Here is a 21,045-nt window from a genome sequence, read left to right as displayed (position 1 = left end):
AGAAGTGATGCTGTGTGTGTTTCTGCACTTGCACTTAATAACCCGCCATTTGTTGTGTAAAAAAAGCTTAAAGGATGTTTTGAATCGACTTCAAACAAATGAGCATCATTCCTCTTGCTTGCATGCCTTTAATAAATTTAATTTAGTTTATAATGAACAGGCCTCTGGCTTCCATATTATTCTTTTCCTTACAAGAATCTCTGTGGAATTAGAAATTACTCAGGAACAAAGAGCCTCTTTTGTTTTGCTCAGAGGAAAGTAATATTCTGTGCTATATATTATAATCCCTTCTTCATCATAAAGCATGCTTCAGATAGGATTTTCTTCATTAACAGACATTCAGAAGTCCTTGAACATTGCCAGATAAAACATATATTGAATTTTTAATTTATATATGCACAGTTGATGCTTTTTTATCACAGTGTAAAAACACTCCTGTCAAAATGTCATTCTTACAACACAATATAAAATGTGGTGCAAAAGCAGAAACTATGTTAACTAAGGGTTGCATCAAAGGGAAAAAAAATTGCATGTAAAATCTACAATCTGTACATTAAAATACAATATTAATGCTGTAGCATGCGTTTCTTTTTCTGTTATTGTACATCTGTTTGGAATATTTGTTTAAAGAGTAGTAATAATAAAAAAAAATTTCACGTTTCTTGTTCAGAGTACCTGCTCCGAATACACCATGGTATATATACAAAAATAGAACTAATTCTAATATAATGGCTTGATACTACAAATACTATTAACATAAAGTGCCTTAACGTTTGTCTTCATTATAGGTGAGGGGATTCTTAATGCAAAAAGAAATAAAAGACCTCACAAATATCAGACATACCGTTCCATCATTTAGAGACATTCTCGAAATATTTACCATTTAAAAAAAGTCAAAGTCCAAAATGTTAGGCACATTTTTTTAACAATGTGCCGTAGTAAGTCCTTCATAGTCTTCCCTATCAGTAAAAATTAACTAGCATCTGCCCAGGGATGCATATTGAAGGTCAGGTCTGTAAGGTGTAATTTTCAGGAAATTCTAGATACTTCAAAGTTTATATATCCATACTTTGTAACCGCCAGATAATTCCAACAAGGAGGTTTATATCAAGCCACAAGTTTAATAATGAAGTGATCTTAACATTTCTCATCCCACTGTGGCATTCCCTGGTGGTCCAGGATATCCACGTGGCCCAGGTGGACCAACAGGACCAGGCTTTCCTCTAGGCCCAGGAATCCCATGTAAACCAGGAAGTCCTGCTGGACCCTGGATTCCAATTGGTCCTTTTACCCCTTCCAACCCATCTTTGCCTGCAGCTCCCATGTCACCTTTCTGCCCCTTTTCACCTCGAGGTCCTGGTTGTCCTAAAGACCCTTTGGCTCCTTTAAGTCCTTGGCTTCCTTTGATTCCAGAAGGTCCAGGCTCCCCTTGATCTCCTTTAGGCCCTATAAAACCCTTAGGACCTGCAGGACCAAGAACACCTGGACGGCCCCTGTCTCCCTTAATCCCTTTTGATCCTGTAGGACCTGTTGTCCCTGTTTCACCCCTATTCCCTTTTGGACCCGGTGGACCAGGAGAACCTGCAAAATATATATTTTTTAATTATATCCAATTTTTAGTTTACCACATATAAGAGCATTTAACATTGTTAATTTTTTTTTTTACCTTTCACAATGGTGAAGTTCTGGATCAGTTGAGAATGCCTGGTGTCCACCAGCTTCATTTCCTCCATTAACATAGAGATGTTCCTCATATCCACATCAAGACGTACATTAAGCACCATATATTGTGATCTCAAGGAATCAGCAAGGTTTAGCAGAAGCAAAATGGTATTGTTCAAATTCTGCAAGTCCTCTGTGTGGCTGCCCAGCTTTGACTGGCAAGATGAGCTCTCCATGTTGATGTATTTGTACATGCTCTGAACATGGCTGACTGTTGCATTAATGCTGGAAGCAATGGTTTCAATCTCTAGTTCAATGGAACTCATTCTTGTGTCCAGTGTCACAAACCTTTCCCTAGTCCTATTTTCATAGTACTTGGCATGATACTGATGGTCATGCATGTTCTCCTCATGCTCATCAATGTAAGAAGACACGTTGTCCAGCTGGATCTGGAGGTTCATGACCTGCAACGTGAGCTCGTGCACCATATCTGAGCTCATGCTGATTCTCTGATGGGTGGCAGAGATGCCACTCTGAATTGTTCGCATCATTTGGACATTGGTGCTGGAATTGGACTTGAGTCCACTTAGTGTTCTGCTGTAGTTCTGCCAATCCTTGGTTATTTTTTGCAACACCAATGCTTCTTCCTCTGCCTTCCTCTGAAGAGCATCTATCCACAAGGCACTAAGCGTAACAGTACTATTGACTTGTTGCACAGTGGCCGTCAAATCATACTGGTCTTGGACCAAAGTCTTCATGCCCTGATCGGTCTCATTGATTACAACCTGCCATCCATTTACCTGATTTAAGTACTGCTCAAGAGATTGGTTTATTCGTTTAATAGTAATCCCATAAGCCTGTATATCTCTCATCATTCTGTTCTTGGACTGTGTTAGAGTGTTTTGGGTTTGAGTAGCCTGCTCCAGTAACTGCTCTTGATTTACATACATCCTTTGAAGGTCCTCAAATTCCTTCTTGAGGCTATTGATTTCTTCCCGGAGGTTTACTGGGTTGTAGCAATCTGTACAGTTTGTGGTGCTGAGATCTGCAAAAATACATACTATATTTAAATTTCAAGGGTTAAACCATAGACAAGCACTCACGTTTCCAAAGTATCTGTTATGTTTGCAGCTGCTTTTCAAGCCATCCATAATGTAACAGGGGTTTTTTTTTTCAGGTTTGGAAGGTGGATGCAAGTAAAAGTTGTTTTTAAACAGAGCATAGTTTTAGTTTGACTTTTACTGAGTATCAAAGATAAAAGCAACTTTTACTCTCTACTCAACTACATCTACGATTTAATATTTGTTCTTTTTTACTCCACTATATTTTAATTGACAATTATCGTTACCAATTACATTTTAAACCTCTGTCGTAGATGTCATTAACATTTCCCTACCTGCATCTGCTGCCTGTGGGTGACTTTTTTTTAGCTTTGCCAGCCTTGTTTTCAGTCCAAAATGAGGTTAAATTAATTCCAAAAACTTTGAGAACCGGCTTTTGTTGAATTTAATAAAAAATATCAAATCACAGCTCTGTATATTTTGCTTTAAATTATTTATTTTAATTTTATTTTAAAAAGGTTTTAGTTAGTCATATTGGATTTGATGACTTTCAATTTGTAATAAAGTAAGTTTTGCGGTAAGGTGTATATACTTGAGTTAAAGTATATACACCTTACCGCAAAACTTACTTTATTACAAATTGAAAGTCATCAAATCCATATGTGACAGTACCCTAATACAACAATCACTAAAATTGCTGAGAAAATTGGTAATATTAAACAGGCGTGAGTGATCAGTGGGACATGCGACATGGACATGTGACATGCCGAGAGTTTTTTGCATAAACATGGCAGGATAATTAATGATCACTCTTTTGATGGTGCTGAGGAATAGTGTTGTGTAAAACATGATTACTCTGAAGGCCATAGCACATAATTTATAATTTTCAAATACATGCTTATACAACCTACAAATGCACATATTTGCACTTGTTTCTAGATACCGTTTATACATGTTTGCCATCTATCTGTTATATATCTTTTTTTATGGGTTTATGTAGATTCTATATTGGGTAAACAGACAAACATACAGAAACATGTCACTTCATCCTATATTGTGTATAAGTGTGTGTGTAACCAACATTTGATTTGATTTATTCCCCCACACACACACACCACTGTTTACCAATTTCTTTTCATTTAATTTGCAGAACATCAGCAGATTTTTAATAAATACTACAATCTTGAAATCTTACCTTGAGTACTTCCCTCATTCTTGATCGTCATTTTATGATCAAGAGATTCCTCTCCAGTTAAGCTGTCCACCTTCCTAAAAACTGATGGATGAATCTGGTTAATTTTAAGATTTCAGTGCTTAAAAAATTTTCAAAGCTAGGCACAGAGACAGATATTACAAGAATGAAACAATGGATTCTATGAAATAGAATCAGGAATAGAATTTGGTTTCTCCTGAGAGTAAAAGTCTTCCATTAATGACTAAACCCTGAGACTAAAATGCAGCGCTGAGGTACATTTATATTAATGACATTCAGCAGACACTGTTATCCAGAGCAACATACATTATCACATTTATACAACTCAGCATATAAAGGGTTATGGTTAAGGGCCTTGCTCAAGGTTCCAGAAGCAGTAGCTTGGTAAAGCTGGGATTTGAAATCACAACCTTTTGATCAGAAGACCACTATCTTAACCACTGAGCTACCACTTCCACTTCCACTTTAGATACTGCAGCCCTGTAATTACAGCCATTTTTAATTCTTTATTTCACACAGTTAGTCTTGAAGGTTTTGAAACTCCTGGTATGAGAGAGGACCCTTATTAACTCCGGACTGATGCACATCAACAGAAGAAAGAGAACGGTTATCATATATACTGGTCTCTATTGGTTTACAGTAAACGTTGTAATTTGCAGTCTGACTACATGCATATATATAACATTTATGATTTCTACAAAAAGTCTAGAATTCAGTCTTAATTAAATTATTGTTCAACAAGGAAACAGAAATATTAAAAAATCACAGTTAATTTGCGAACAATTTACATATTATGTAAAATGTAACAATTTTAAACATTAATTCAATTAAATACTCCTTCAGGTAAATTCTAACAACTATGAACATAGAACAGGGAACACGTTTTATATTAATTTCAGACTTATAAGTTACACATTCACACAGTGAATGCCTTAAACAATCTACTAGTACAGTTTTTCCTAGCTAATAAGGTAATCATTATGACAGAAACAAGTCAATAAAGGCCTTATGAATAGTTTGTAATTGCATACAGATCCATAACTAGTCATTAACAATATCAGTTATTAGTCATTAATTACTGCCTAACGGGTAACACTATACTTTATCTGAAGTTTGCTGTTGTTGGGCAACTGAAGAATCTAAACCAGATATGTACAAATGTCCCTGAACTCAAACAATCTTGTTTTTTCATGAATCTTCTAAATGTGACTTTTCCAATTCTTTTGTTTTCAGTTAATTAGGCCATGGGTGTAGAGGTTCAGTTTTGTGTCCTGCTAGTAAAAAGTCAGCACCACCACAGAGTCTCGAGAGAGTTGTTGTCCCTGTAAATCTACGGGTATGGGTTTACAGCTGAAATATGAGTTACATCAGGGAAAAAAAAAACAACTGAATAGTGGCTAACAGGCTAAATGGTCAGCACATTTGATTGCATAACCATGTGATAGTTCCACAGCTATTCAGTCAGACCACCTAGTTTACATTTTCTGTGCTTTACATGGAGTATTGGTGAACTTATTGGTGATGTGAGACTTGTAACCATGGTGCCTTTCTTAAAATAGCAAATGTGGAAATAAACATTTTTAAAAGATTTAATATCATGGTCTACATAGTCTAATCATGGTCTACATAGTTTATTTACTCAGACACTTCAAAAGACTTTCAAAGTTGCAGATCTGACAGTTTGTTACTCATCCAAAACCTGTCTAATGATGGACAGATGTCTTTTTTATTGTAAGCAAAACTGACAGATTTGTGCACCAGAACAGCTCCAGGGTCCCTATTTTGAGCCTGAATTTGAGTTACTATCTGTAACACAGGTTCCTCCCATGTCTGTGTGGGTTTCCTCTAAGCTTTGTAGTTTCTTATAAATTCTGTCAATGTGTGAATTATTTTCTGTGGTGCTAAGGGATGGCTTGAACTTGGAGTCCACAAGAATGACCAGTGTAACTAAAATAAACGCATCGCTTATATCTCAATTTTAGCTTTAGCTTTAGCTCACCTAGAAAAGCCAGGACTGCTAAAGCAATGACTATGCAGACGAAAAAGCCGTAGAGAACTCTGACCGCCAGCTGGAGAGAACGAGTCTGCTGGCATTTCACACAACCTCCCCGGGTTCTTCCTGTGGACACATACAAGTCTTTAGTGCATGGCTTCCAATGTTAAACCATAAGCCTATTTTAAAAAGATTTGTGGTGCCATTATAAGAGTAACCACTAGAACTAATAGTAATTTTAACGTACGCCCAAAAGTTCTACGCTTCCAAAAATCTGTAAGTGACAGCATTACTTGGACCTAAATTTCTACAAAACAACAGGGTGTGCCAGATGTTTGGAGTTTACACATCATTTATTAATTTCACAGAAAATTCTAATAAACAGATGTAGGAACATAAACAACACTGTAAAAACTGTGTCAAAACACTCTCTCAGCACATTCCACAAACAAGTGCAAATCTGCTTTCAGAGTTTTCAGTTCACTTTTAATTTCATCTTCATGTTATTAATGCTAGTTTTCCTGGCCTCTAATTTATTTATGCTTGATACAATCAAATATTCTATGTTTGCACTGCACAGCATGCATGTAGATAAATATCTGTCATGCTGTTAGCAGTGGTGTAATATTCTGGATATTTTGTTTTTGAATAGAAGTACATTTGTCTAACCTCTGAAGGGAGGCATCTCCTCCTCTTCTCCAGTCAGGTCCTCCTCTGAGAAAAGAGATTATACAAAAGATAAACGAGTCACAATTGGAAGAGCTTTTTGGTTTTATCGATGAATAGCAGCACACATTATATAATTGACTGTTATAAATGTTGGAAACTCCTTTGAGGCACATTAAAATGTTTCTGTCCTATCCATCTCCATAACAGAAAGAACACATATGATAATGGGTGGACTGCTATGTTGGATGTTTTAACAAGATTTTAATCTTTTAAATATTAAAAAACAGGAAGTATCGAATCATTCAAATGGTTATATTAAAACATTTCAAATGACTAGGAAATGTGGAAGAAGAATAAAGAGATCAGTTTTACAGTACCTTTAAAGAGTTGGTTCTCATAGCCGCAATAACTTTCTGCAAAAAAAAAAAAAAGGAGTTGGTGGATGTTGAATAACTAGGAATAACAAACCTGGCAGCATACTGATATTGAAAATTGTTTATTTGTGAAAAATACAATAAACTTTTGGAACGCCAATGTCCTCGGCACACTGCCCACTGCCCACTGAACGCTCAAACCAATCAGATTTAAGAATTTTACAGCTTTGTGGAATAAATATGTTTTTAAATCATAGCCAGGTGTATGTAACATGAACACACATAGTCGCATTACCCATAAATCCCTATAAAAAAGGAAGGGGAAAAAGAGAAAACAACAAACCTCTGCCATTCATGACAAAAACCATGTGACTTAAATATGATGTCATTTCTGGCACATACCACACAATGCGGTAATACGAAAACAAAACACTGTGGTTAAATAAGTATTTGAAGAAAAATGCATCTTTAAGACAAGTAGGAAGAACAAAAAAAAAAAGGAGGAATATCATAACTTAACTTGAACAGCACAGACATGAAGAATGGAACAGGAGTGGCTCCTCTTGGTGCATTACACAAACACATTGTAAATTATACCAGTGTCAGTCAGTGAGAGTTGGGCCAAAGGTCGATTAACAGATGCTAAAGACTTGTGAAGCTTGTTTGAGTCAAGAGTTGAAGAATTGCAAAATACATTGTGAACTCCAAGTACATTCATTCATTTTATAATAAATTTGATTTATATTTTGTTACTTTTATAAAAATTCTAGATGCTAGATTGTTTTTGTTTTCTAACACAAACTAAATATTTGATTTTATTCCTATTTCAGCTACCTTAAAGCTACCTTAAAGCAACCTTCATCAATGGATCTATGATAAAAAATCATATCTGTAAGAGCAGTCTATAGCCCACTGTCCACTGGCTGTCCGAGATATCACTAATAAGCAAACTTAACTAGCTGGCTAGGTTGTATCTCTTCAACTAGCTTAAAGACACAAGAATTTGACTTATTATTTATTTTAAAACTTCACAAAAACACCACAGCATTCAATCAAAATATGAACTAGGTTAGCTTGGTTGGCTATCATACTAGCATAGCATGCAGGTTCTGCTTGTTATTGTGTTTTTGTGAAGTTTATAAAATAAATAATAAGTAAAATTCTGTTTATTTAGTGACAAAAACAAAAAAGAATTTGGTTCTGAAATCCCACTTGTGTCTTTAAGCTAGTTGAAGAGATACAACCAAGCCAGCTAGTTAAGTTTGCTTATTAGTGATATCTCGGACAGCCAGTGGACAGTGGGATATGGACTGCTCTTACAGATATGATTTTGAGCAGAACAAAACAGAATTTTTCTTATTATTTATTTTATAAACTGCACAAAAACACCACAGCATTCAATCAAAATATGAACTAGGTTAGCTTGGTTGGCTATCGTACAAGCATAGCATGCAGGTTCTGCTCTACGTTTCCAATCTTAAACACCAGTCCAATTTAGAATCATTTACCCAAGCTATGGTTTGTGGGATATGAGATATTTAAAAATAGATTTATTAATAGATTTTTTTAGCTAATGTTTTGTTTTGTTAATAATAGTAAAGTGTGTAGGTTTAACATATTTATTTATCATATATATATCATTAGCGGTGGACATTTTTAAAATTCTGAGAAATTAAACTTTTTGGTCTTTTACATTTCCCACAATCACTTACAATGTATTTAGCTGGTGTTTTTAAAGCTGGTGTTCAGGGCAGCTAAAGTGCCCGGTGTGTGGGCTAATCGGAGCTAAAGTACTGTACCAACAGTCCAAAAATGTGCAGGACTGCTGCCTGTCTGCACTTTTTCCAACCAAGCAAGGCTAGGCAGGTGTCTCCTGGATCAACAGACTCAACCTGAGCCACTGCCATTAGTGCTGCCAACAACACAAAGTAAAAATTCAAGAGATTCTCTGGTCTGGATGGCAGCCATCCCCTCCAAAAACAAGTTCAGAAGCTTACTTTTGAAAAACCACGGAGGTTCATCTAACAGAAGCAACCTTCAAAACTCCTGAAAGTCTGAAAGGGGTAGAATGTTTAAAACAGGAGTCCAGAAAACTGCAGGAAATGGAGGGTTTGCTGAAGTCGTAGAACATTCGGTTCTGAACATGGTTTTAATGAGAGTGATGAGTCAGCAGGAAAACGAGTACATCTGAAATCCAGTTTGCTTTCTGATGTAAGACTTAGAATAAGTTTACAATGCAGAAACGTATGTTTATGGACCGTGTAATTGTACAACACACAGTGATTGTTCACAGTGGAAAGTTGTGTTGTATTTGGATTATCTTATATTTTGGGCTATATTTAAATGGAAAAGCAAACACAACAGCTTGTATTTACATTTCTCTCTGCCATTGAGAAATCCTAAAATTGAACCCAGACATCCAGAAGATCCCTGAGGCTAAAAGTAACTACTTTCCTCTCTCTTTCTCCTGTTGATCATTGTGACATTAGCCAATCAAAAGTGTAATGGAGCTCATGAATACAAATTAGCTATTTGTTTAGTGCACTCCTGAAAACACTTTTAGCTGCCCTTATGACTTCGTGTGAGCACGGGTTTGCAAAAATGCATGGTTGACTTTACTTTACTTGAATGCATAATTTTCCACTTTACCCTTTCACTTTACCTTAAATGTGTGTATGAGACAGTGTACAGGATTTCAGGGTGTACTCCCAATTCATTTCCACTATTCTCGGATAGACTATGGATACACAATGACCGTGACCATGAGCTATGGAAATAAAGGAAAAAATGAAATACAATACAGTTTGCAAAAAATAGTGACCCATACTAAGCTACAAAAAAGGACATACGTGTCTTTATCCCACCACCACTAATACACTGCCATTGCTGGGCACTTGAGCAAGGCCCTTAACCCTTAAGTGCTCAGTTGTATGAATGAGATGAAATGTATTGTAGATATTTAACAGTTCAATATCAAGTAAATAGTATATGTATAGTAGCATAGTATAGCCAAAAAGTACATGAATAGATATGATAAATATTATTATACTTACAACATATAGATATGGATATTTGCATTATTAAATGTATACATTACTGTCTTTCATATTTATGAAGGTACTGAAATGTCTTTCAGACATGTGTCATGTTACATTTTTTCAGCAAGTCAGAAGACAGCTTGTGAACGTAGAAAACTATGTAAAAAAAAAACCCAGGACAAAAGAAAGAACTCCACCTATAACTCTGGGTTGAAATCCAGTAGTTAGATTACAAGATTAACATCTCATTGGGAAGGTGGTAGTTCAGTGGTTAAACTCTGGGTTACTCAATGGAAGGTTTGGGGGTTCAAGCCACTGCCACTCTTGGGACCCTTGAGCAAGGCCCTTATCCCCCTGTGTTTCAGGGATGCTGTATTATGTCTGACCCTGTGCTCTGATCCCAGCTTCCTAACATTACCAGGATATGCAAAGAAAAATTTCACTGTGGTGTGCATGACAAGTATAAAGCACATTCCTTTTTACCTTTTCACTTTCATTTCATTCTCAGGTGGAAAAAAACAGTAAAGGTGATTTATCTATTATGCCAGATGTTTAATAACATGATGCCCACTTCCTGCTAAAGCAGAAACTTTAGATATAGTGCTAATTTTACCTTCAGCTCAACTCAGAGCTTTGCTGAGAAACCACATAGAAATCACAATGCAAAACAGTTATTGCATATGATCTCAGAATTTGTACTGTATAGTAATTTCCAGAGAGGCCTGTTTATATAGAAAGGGTTTGTTTTTTTGCCAACTGTGAGCCAATGCACATTCTGTGCCAAGTGGAAGCCTTATGGCTTTTTTAAATTAGTTTCTGACAAAGAAATAATACATAATCCTGTTCTGTTTGTTATGAATTATTAAATGGTCAACTTCCCTAACTACTGCCCTCTAACACAGCATGTTCTCACATTCCCATCCACAGCTCTTCAGTGGTTTGTCTTTCTGAACCATGTCCCAAATCACAGCTTTTAAATGCTAATTTTTCAATAAATAAAAATGTGTATGTAAGCTGTTTTGATAGAAAGTGAATATTTGGAATGTGGTGCAGTCACATGCTGTTATTATGAACACTGCATAATGCGGCCCAGGAACATAAAACCAGTCACAATCCCGGATACACAATGCATGTGGTGTGTCAAGCGGTTTCAGTGATCTTGTTCTCAAGCAACAAAATCAAGATGAAGATTTTCAGAATTGTGTAAAAGCTTAATCTTACTTGTTTTTTAATCCCCCCCCCCCCACACACACACACACACACACACTCACAACAAATATATCTAAAAGTCAATGTGGTATGTTCTAAAATCCAAAAATGCACAAAGAAGACTTTTTGCAACACACAACAGCAAGTCTCACTTAGTCCTCATCAACAATCTAACTCAAAGGAGCAATGAAATTCATGGAATGTGTGTTTGCATATTTATCAAACAGTGAGAAATGAGCTGAAGAATGCATGTGTTGTGGTATGGGGTTGAAGCATTTGCCTTTTGCAGGCAATACCACAAGTGTTATAACACATGTAATGGAAAATTCCTACACTATTTGTATAGAATACAAGCTAGAATACATGTGAATCTTAGTCATTTGCTAGTATAGTATATGCTTGTTGTCCATTTTTCCTATATGCATAGTCAGTTATACAATATGATATGATTTTGATCTGCTCCAAAGAGAAATTGACACATACTGTAATTACAGGCACCTGTGAGACTGATAGATCTAAAGGTCACATTTTCTCTTTGGACTGATAGGTGCAAAGCATTTACTGGGATTATAAAGCACACAGAGCACAAACCCTTTGTTGGACTAAAAGGCAGAAAGACCACACCTCCTTTATTGGACTAAAAGGCAGAGAGACCAAACATCGTTTATTGGATTAAAGGCAGAGAAACCACACCTCTTTTATTGGACTAAAAGGCAGAGACCACACCTCCTTAATTGGACTTTAAGGCAGAGAGGCCACACCTTCTTTATTGGACTAAATGGCAGAGACCACACCTCCTTAATTGGACTTTAAGGCAGAGGGGCCACACCTCCTTTATTGGACTAAAAGACAAGAAGACCACACCTCGGTTATTGTACTGAAATGCAGAGAGACAACACCTCCTTTATTGGACTAAAAGGCAGAGAGGCCACAGCACCTATATTGGACAAAAATGCGTGGAGACCACACCTCCTTTATTGGTCTTAAAAGCAGAGAGACCACACCTCCTTTATTGGACTTAAAGGCAGAGAGACCACACCTCCTTTATTGGACTAAAATGCATGAAGACCAAACATCGTTTATTGGATTAAAGGCAGAGAAACCACACCTCTTTTATTGGACTAAAAGGCAGAGACCACACCTCCTTAATTGGACTTTAAGGCAGAGAGGCCACACCTTCTTTATTGGACTAAATGGCAGAGACCACACCTCCTTAATTGGACTTTAAGGCAGAGGGGCCACACCTCCTTTATTGGACTAAAAGACAAGAAGACCACACCTCGGTTATTGTACTGAAATGCAGAGAGACAACACCTCCTTTATTGGACTAAAAGGCAGAGAGGCCACACCTCCTTTATTGGTCTTAAAAGCAGAGAGACCACACCTCCTTTATTGGTCTTAAAAGCAGAGAGACCACACCTCCTTTATTGGACTTAAAGGCAGAGAGACCACACCTCCTTTATTGGACTAAAATGCATGAAGACCACACCTCCTTTATTGGACTAAAAGGCAGAGAGACCACACCTCCTTTATTGAACTTAAAAACAGAGAGGCCACACCTCCTTTATTTGACTAGAAGGCAGAGAAACCACACCTCCTTTATTGGACTAAAATGCATGAAGACCACACCTCCTTTCTTGGACTAAAAGGCACAAAGACCACACCTCCTTTATTGGACTAAAAAACAGAGACCACACCTCCTTTATTGAACTAAAAGGCACAGAGACCACACCTCTTTATTTAACTGAAAGGCACAAAGACCACGACCTATTTCTTAAAATGAAAAGCACAGAGACTATGGTTTCTTTTACTGACTGAAAAAGTGCCTCCTTTTTTATGGACGAACAGTTTGAGAGGCCACACCTCTATCATTACTGACAGATACAAAGCAATTACTCAAAATGACACATACAAACGATGACCCATTTAATGGAATATACAGGCCCGTGGGTCAAACCTCATTTATTGAAACTAGCAGACAAAGAATCCACTACAAACAAAGAGTACACCTCCTTCATTGGATTAATAGGTACTGAGGCCACACCGCCATCTTTAAGACTGACAGAACATAACAGACACACCTCGTTTCGTGGAATTTACTGGCACATGGGCCACTCCTCATTTAATGAAACTTATAGGAACCGAACTTACAGGCAACTCAGTTTGGAGCTACTGTATAACGAATCACTGTCACCCAGGTAGTCTGGTTCCTCTCAAGGTTTCTTCCTCATACCATCTCATGGAGTTTTTAGTTCTTGCTTTATAAAATTTGAGGGGCTAAAATAAATGTAAAATGTATATTTGTATTCTATTTATTTCTGTAAAACTGCTTTGGGACAATGTTCAATATTAGGAGCACTATACAAATAAAATTGTATGTAACTAAACATAAATTTAGAGGCTCCTTCACCAGGAGTAACAGGCACAAAGAACTTATGGCACAGAGACCATAGGCAGGTGTGAATTGATTGGTGTTGTCAGAAATACAGGCCACACTGTATTTATTGGATTGATTGATTAAACTCCACCATCATAGCTGAAACATTTTCTGGGACTGAAATGATGTTGAGCTCAGTAGCTCCTAGTTTTATAACCATAAAGACTGTATAAGACTGTAGAAAGAACATTACTTATAATCTTATACTCCAGTACTCATGTTAGTTCTCACTCTCCAGTGTTCTGTACTGTTAAAAAATGTATGTCACCCAAATGAGGATGGGTTCCCCTTTTGAGTCAGGTTCCTCTCAAGGTTTCTTCCTCATAACATCTAAGAGAGTTTTTCCTTGCCACAGTCTCATCAGGGATAAATGCACACCATTCACCTTGACTGTTGATTTCTGTAAAGCTGTTTTGAGAAAATGTCTGTTGTAAAAAGTGCTATAGAAATAAACTTGACTTGACTTGACTTGACTTGACTTGACTTGACTTGACTAAAAGGCATAAAAAGCCCCACATGCTTTATTAGACTGATCCACAATCCCATAATCCAATCAGCAGCAACAGGGGCTGACATTTCTGTAACTGACAACACAGACATACTATACAGAGATTTATTAATTCACCACCACCACCACCACAACATATACTGTTATGAAGTGGTAAGAAAAATCAGTATAACTTTACACCACCTGTAAAGACACACAACTTGGTATGTATTTAGTCATGCCCAGGCTGGAGGATGTGATCTGGATCTCCAGTCGCACACCTGCTGCCTGTGTGCTGATTGCTGACAGGCACCTTTCTTCACGCTCTCTGGGAAATGAGCTCAAGTAAAGAGAACCAGACCTCCTACCTGCTCCCTTTTCTCATAAAAAACAGCTTACCAGACCTTACCCATATGCTCCCTCTGCCTTCAAAAGGTAGCTTCAGCTTTCTTTTCCAGTAAAAAATTATTTCAGGATACCAAAAATTGTAAATATTGATTGACTAAAATTCTTATTGCAGGAGTTTGTTTGAAGTTTAATATAAACCCCTTACTCTGAGTACGTCTTCCATCTAAGATCAACCAATGCTGATTTCCCCCTGGACATTAAGAGGGGTGAAAGGCATGTTGTAAAAAATCTTTACATCAAACCACCTCCAAGACTAAGAAATAAGTAACTTTAATTGAATATCTGTAACAAAGAAACAAACAAAAAAACAACCAGAGAATTCTCTTACCTTTCATATTTCTTGTGCTTCAGAAGAATGGTGATGAACAGGTAGTCTTATATGTACGTATCTCTCTTCACAGAACCTCCAGTGTCTGTTTAAGTATACGGCTGCATGCGTGTCTTAGATTGTTTATAAGAAGTCCACTTAATGGTAATCTGAGCTCGCTGATTCGAGCAGCTAGTCATGCCATACACGTTTACGCAATACACATGTGCATATGCAGCAGCCGCTCCAGAACATGCCTCTCTTTTCCGCAGAACGAGAAGAAGCTAAGGAAACATGTGCGCTTTGGAGAAACACAACAGAGACTGGAGTGTGTGTGTTTCTCAGTGAGAGAAGGACAGAGGGAAGGGGAGGGAGAGATGAAGTCAGAGAGAGAGAGAGAGAGAGAGAGAGAGAGAGAGAGAGAGAGACTGCATATGTTCCTGTAGGCCAGTCCTGTCCCAGCCTAATTGCTAGCAAATGTCTGGATTGGGAAGGACAGGCACCTTTGTCGTCTGTTTTTCTCTCCATGACACATTTACAGGAATTTGGGAATTTAAAATCGCCTTTAAAGCACTAATTCTGCTATCTGGCCGTTTCTCTGTGTTCCACATTCCGATCAGTATCTGTGGAAATGTGAGTGTGTGCCATGTGGATTAGTGCAAAGGGTATAACATTTTCTAGTCAGGATTTTCTAGCCTATATAAAGTATGTATTATACTACTGAAACATTGAAACTATCTTACTCTTGATGTCACCCAAATGAGGATGGGTTCCCCTTTTGAGTCTGGTTCCTCTCAAGGTTTCTTCCTCATAACATCTAAGGGAGTTTTTCCTTGCCACAGTCGTCACGGCTGCTCATCAGGGATAAATACACACCATTCACCTTGACAGTTGATTTCTGTAAAGCTGCTTTGAGACAATGTCTGTTGTGAAAAGCGCTAAAGAAATAAACTTGACTTGACTTGAAATAAAGGCTCATTAATTAACTGGATGCATTAATATTTTGCCAATTTACTGTTGCTTTTTAGTACTAAAAAATATCCGAATGGACTGTAAATTCCACCGCTGCAACAAATAATTAATAATGGAAAAAATATTGCACCTACTGCAGAGGTTCCCCTGAAAAAGTAGAATTAGCAGGTTCAGGGTTGTTTCTTTCTACAAGCAGCATAAGTGGTCAGTAGACAATCTGATTAGCACTGTGTGGCATTGGTTTTAAAACTGATTTACATAAAATGTTACTGCACTCCAAATTGGTAAATAAAAATGGATTCATTACTTTATTGTCATCGCATAGTACAGGTACACAGCATTGAAATGGAGTTTAGCATCAACCAAAAAAGTAGGAATTGTGCAAATTATACATAATTGACATTATATAATATACATAAAACGCAATTATACACAATTGGTATGAAATTGGTAAGTTGGAGGACTACAAATAAGTGCCAATCATAAACTCTATGTCTATCTAAGTATGAACTGGATTATATTTACTGTATATATTCTGCTCTCTTGCTTCCACTTGTTGTAATTGAAATAGAAAAACTTTACCTGGCCAACTAAACAAATTATTATCCCAGAAATAAAAGTGTTAGACGAACACACCTAAAGTTATCTTTGTTACACCCGTATATGGCAACAATAGCCTCATGAGTTTAAGTATAAAGATTATCGCAGCTCAGGATGTCAGAACATCAATGAAATATGGTTCTTTTCAGAATGGCAGCTGAGATAACCACTTCCAGTGAATACATTTTCTTCATCATACTAAGTAGCCTAATGACTTAATGCTAATTTTTGTGGTGCTCAGGAAATACAGGAACCCGTGGAGGAACCCGGTGGAAACCACTGAAGCACAGGGAAAACATGCAAACTCCACATAGAGGTCAGGTGGAACTCGAAGCCCTGGAGGTGTCAGACAAACATGCTAACCACTAAATGCACGCTAATGCGCTAATCTAAGGTTCGGTTTAGATGGTAGATAAAATCCAAGCAGTGGCACGTATATAGGAAAGACATGAAAGTTTAGGAGAATTACTGCACAATTCTATGATGAAATACACAGAAAATAAGGCATGATGGTTGGTAATGGACACAGAATGTTTGGAAAGCCTCATTTCCTCTTTACTTCATGTTGCTGTTGACTGCACTAAATAACTGGAAAAAAATCTGAAACATACTCTATGCCAAAATGATGTCATCTTGGCTGTAGCTTTCATTTTAATCTTTTTACTTTAGAATAATACTCAAGGTAATTACTTGGCTCTCAAAGTGTGCACATGGAACAAAATGCTCCTCGTCACTAAAGGCTAATCTCAGTGTAAAACCTGAAACCTTCCAACAAGGAATTACACAAATTCGATAATTACCTCGTACTCCTGAAGGCTGATTGCTAAAAATATATCACAAAAATATATCAGATCTCAAGGTGTATAAATGACCTGCAGGTAAAGAAAAAGAAAGAGGCAGCAAAAGGAGAAGAGGATGCAGTGAACATGCTATGGAAATGAATAAATAAAGACTTGAATATGCATCAAACGATAAACGACCCGCAGGAACGTCTTCTCTGATTGGCTAATAGGAACATTTTGTGCGTTTGATGCAATACGTTTAAAATGCAGTGCACATTTTATGGTCACACAAATATCTTCGGCAATTTGCAAGCAATCCTCAGAAGCTGCGATACAATGAATAATGGCAACACATGAGCTGGATAAATACTGCAAGATTCTCTTTCAAATTGTTTGGATGTGCTTCTGAGAGCAAACTGTTCCGTGATTCAGGCCAGAGGAATTCCATTCAGTGAAGAAATGCTGTTTGGGACACACACACACACACACACACACACACACACACACACACACACACACACACACACAGGATAGGCATGTGGAAGATTTTTATATACTAAAGAATGGACACAATTGGGGGAAAATTTGAAGTGCTGATAAATATAGCACAGCAATTTCTAGCAAAATGATCCCTTTGGAAAAATTTTAAGTGGTCTGCTAAAAATAAGCTTTCTTCAATAGGTTAATAATTACAATCCTGGTTCAGTCATATGAGGTTGGTTAAAATTACATAAAAAGGCAAAAATATATCTCCTTGAGACACATAGGAAGGACTAAGAACTGGTTATTAAGGCTTACAGCAGGTTTACATTTTGAAGTCAATTCTTGGGTGAGTATTTAGACCCCATCGTTTGCATCCATGTGACCTCGATCAAATCAGATCGCAAACAAACATCCGGAGAGTGGGATGGAGATCGTGTTTTCGTGCAGCTTACTCACATGGAACGTCTTAGTTTAGGAAATCAAATGAAAATGGTTAATAAACAATACATATCATATATCAGTGTCCTGAAATGTTGATACACTGATTACACTCAACACCTGGAAGACATTACACCAAAAGCTTTCATCTGAAAATCACAGGGATTACGAAATACCAGTGTACACGATGCTGTAATATGCAGACGTTCTCATCACTGCCCTGTTAGGATGTGAAGAAAAGGGAGTGTTTTCACTTTGCTTGTTAATTTCACTAGCACGCTGCCAGGCGTGTGTTACTGCAAAGCAGGCCACAGGTTTGAACAGGACACTAATGATTTCAAGACCACCAGTTTACATCTGGCTGCTAAAAAAAACCCTGTTTGGATTGCAAGGGTGTAACTGAATGTGTGACATAATAATGGATATGTCAAGAGACCCTTTATAGTATTAGGGTTTTGCCTTTTAAGTGGACTGCTGGTTGAATTTATTGTATTATTATATTATAATAACATACATTTTGAATTTGGATCATTTGAAATTTTAATACATTTATTTTTATAATCACACCACACTATTGATCAATTCTGATCAGCTGAAAAGCCTCTGAACTATAGTGACTATATGAACAATAGTTTGCAGACACCTGATACTGATGTGGGATAAGGAGATCTGGGGTTCAGTCAGCGTTCCAATTCATCCCAAGTCAGGGTGTTCAATAGGTTTGAGGTCAGAGATCTATATACTGTATAAAGCTGGAACAGATCTGCGTCTGGTAGTTTAAGTGACAATAAAATGTAATACTACAGCATCCTAAATCAATCATGTGACTCAATTTTGAGGTAATAGTTTGGAGAAGAACCACATATCCTGGAAGCTTGCAGGCTCAGGAAAGAAGAAGTGGGAGACAAGCACGAGTTTTGATTTCTAACTGGTTTTATTGACCCTTTTTTTTTTCTTTGCTTTTGAGCATTTAATGCACACACACAGACCATGATGTCAGCTCTGTCTGACTGTCTGACTATCTTTCTGTCTCGCTCTCTATCTCTCCTGTCAGTCTGTTCTTTCAGCCCTTTAATCCTCTCTTCACTCACTGCACGAGAGTAGAGACTCGTTAATACAAGTCATGTACAGATGTGTGATTTCCACTGCCACACTCAGGTGTCTTAATACTTTTGGCCATATAATGTAGCTGTATGATTCCCAGTGCTTGGTAGGGGAAGATGGGCGCCCCCTACTGAGACTCGGATACTCTTGAAATTTCCTTTTTTACAATACACTCAGGATTTGCATAAAGATGACTTATAGATGGCATGTATACACGTGCATCTCAATAAATTTGAATATAATTAAAAATATTCATCACACACTTTTATATATTTCAAGTGTTTATTTCTTTTCATTTTGATGATTTTGCCTTATAGCTAATGAAAACCCAAAATTCCTTATTTAAGAAAATTAGAATATGGTGAAAAAGCTAAATATTGGAGACTCGTGGTGTCACACTATAATCAACTAATTAAATCCAAACACTTGCAAAGGTTTCCTGTGCCTTTAAATGGTGTCTCAGTCTGGTTCAGGCTCCACAATCATGGGGGAAGACTGCTGACTTGACAGTTATCCAGAAGATGATCATTGACACCCTGCACATGAAGGGGAAGACACAAAAGGTCACCACTAAAGAAGCTGCTGTTCACAGAGTGCTGTATCCAAGCACATTAATGAAAAATTGAATGGAAAAAACATGTGGTAGAAAAAGGTTTAATGAAGCCCATTCAAGAATTTGGAGGAGATTCACAAATAGTGGACTGCAGCTGGAATCAGTGTTTCAGGAGCCACCACACACAGACGTATCCATGAGCTACAACTGACGCAGTCCTTGTGTCAAGCCACTCCTGAGCCAGAGACAATGTCAGAGGTGTCTCACCTGGGCAAAGGACAAAAAGGACTGGACTGTTGCTCAGTGGGCCAAAGTTGTCTTTTCAGATGAAAGGACAGAAAACTTTGCATTTTATTTGGAAATCAAGGTCCCAGAGTCTGGAAGAAGAGAGGAGAGGCACAGAATCCAAGTCGCTTGAGGTCCAGTGTAAAGTTTGCACAGTCAGTGGTGGTTTGTGGAGTCATGTCATCTGCTGATGTTGGTCCACTGTGTTTTATCTAGTCCAAGGTCAGCACAGCCGTCTACCAGGAAGTTTTAAAGTGTTTCATGCTTTCCTCTGCTGACCAGCTTTATGGAGATGCTGATTTAATTTTCCAGCAGGATTTGGCACCTGCCCACTGCCAAAAGCACCAAAAGTTGGTTAAATGACCATGGTGTTGGTGTGCTTGACTGGCCAGCAAACTCACCAGACCTTAACCCCATAGAGAATCTGAGTAACAATGAGAAACAAAAGACCAAAAAATGCAAACGAGCTGAAGGCCACTGTCAAAGAAACCTGGGCTTCCATACCACCTCAGCAGTGCCACAGAGCGATCACCTCCATGCCACACCGAATTGAGGCAGTAATTAAAGCAAAATGAGCCCCTACCAAGTATTGAGTAAATATACAGTAAATGAACATACTTTTCAGAAGGTTAACAATTCACCAAAAATGTTTTTTTTTATTATTGGTCATGAAGTATTCTAATTTTTTGAGAATTGGTGGGTTTTTGTTAAATGTGAACCTAAATTAAAATAAATAAACACTTGAAATATATCAGTCCGTGTGTAATGAATATATATAATATACAAGTTTCACTTTTTGTTTTGAATTATTAAAATAAATAAACTTTTTAACGATATTCTAATTTATTGAGATGCACCTGTACATCTAATCTATCAGGCAAACTGTATATAATCGGACTGCTTCATTCTAACTAATGCTCTCTAAAGGGTGTGTACATCTGGTTTATGTTACTTAGAAATGGTAATTGTG

The 21,045-nt window shown here is 37.4% G+C and overlaps 1 protein-coding gene across 1 annotated transcript; it reads right to left on the bottom strand.

Moving 5' to 3' along the window:
- Positions 1 to 364: 364 nt before the first annotated feature.
- scara3 (scavenger receptor class A, member 3) lies at positions 365 to 15,181 on the bottom strand. Its single transcript, XM_046836918.1, has 7 exons — positions 14,880 to 15,181; positions 6,976 to 7,011; positions 6,599 to 6,643; positions 5,936 to 6,055; positions 3,919 to 3,999; positions 1,667 to 2,707; positions 365 to 1,581 (listed from the first exon to the last, which is right to left on the bottom strand). Exons 1-7 carry the CDS (start codon positions 14,884 to 14,886, stop codon positions 1,148 to 1,150), a joined length of 1,764 nt encoding a protein of 587 aa, XP_046692874.1. The 5' UTR covers positions 14,887 to 15,181; the 3' UTR covers positions 365 to 1,147.
- Positions 15,182 to 21,045: the final 5,864 nt, after the last annotated feature.

The sequence above is a fragment of the Silurus meridionalis genome, chromosome 23 (assembly GCF_014805685.1).
Source record: "Silurus meridionalis isolate SWU-2019-XX chromosome 23, ASM1480568v1, whole genome shotgun sequence".
NCBI classification, from domain to species: Eukaryota; Metazoa; Chordata; class Actinopteri; order Siluriformes; family Siluridae; genus Silurus; species Silurus meridionalis.
Note: the sequence above shows the minus strand (reverse complement) of the source record. Positions and strands in the feature narration are given on the sequence as shown.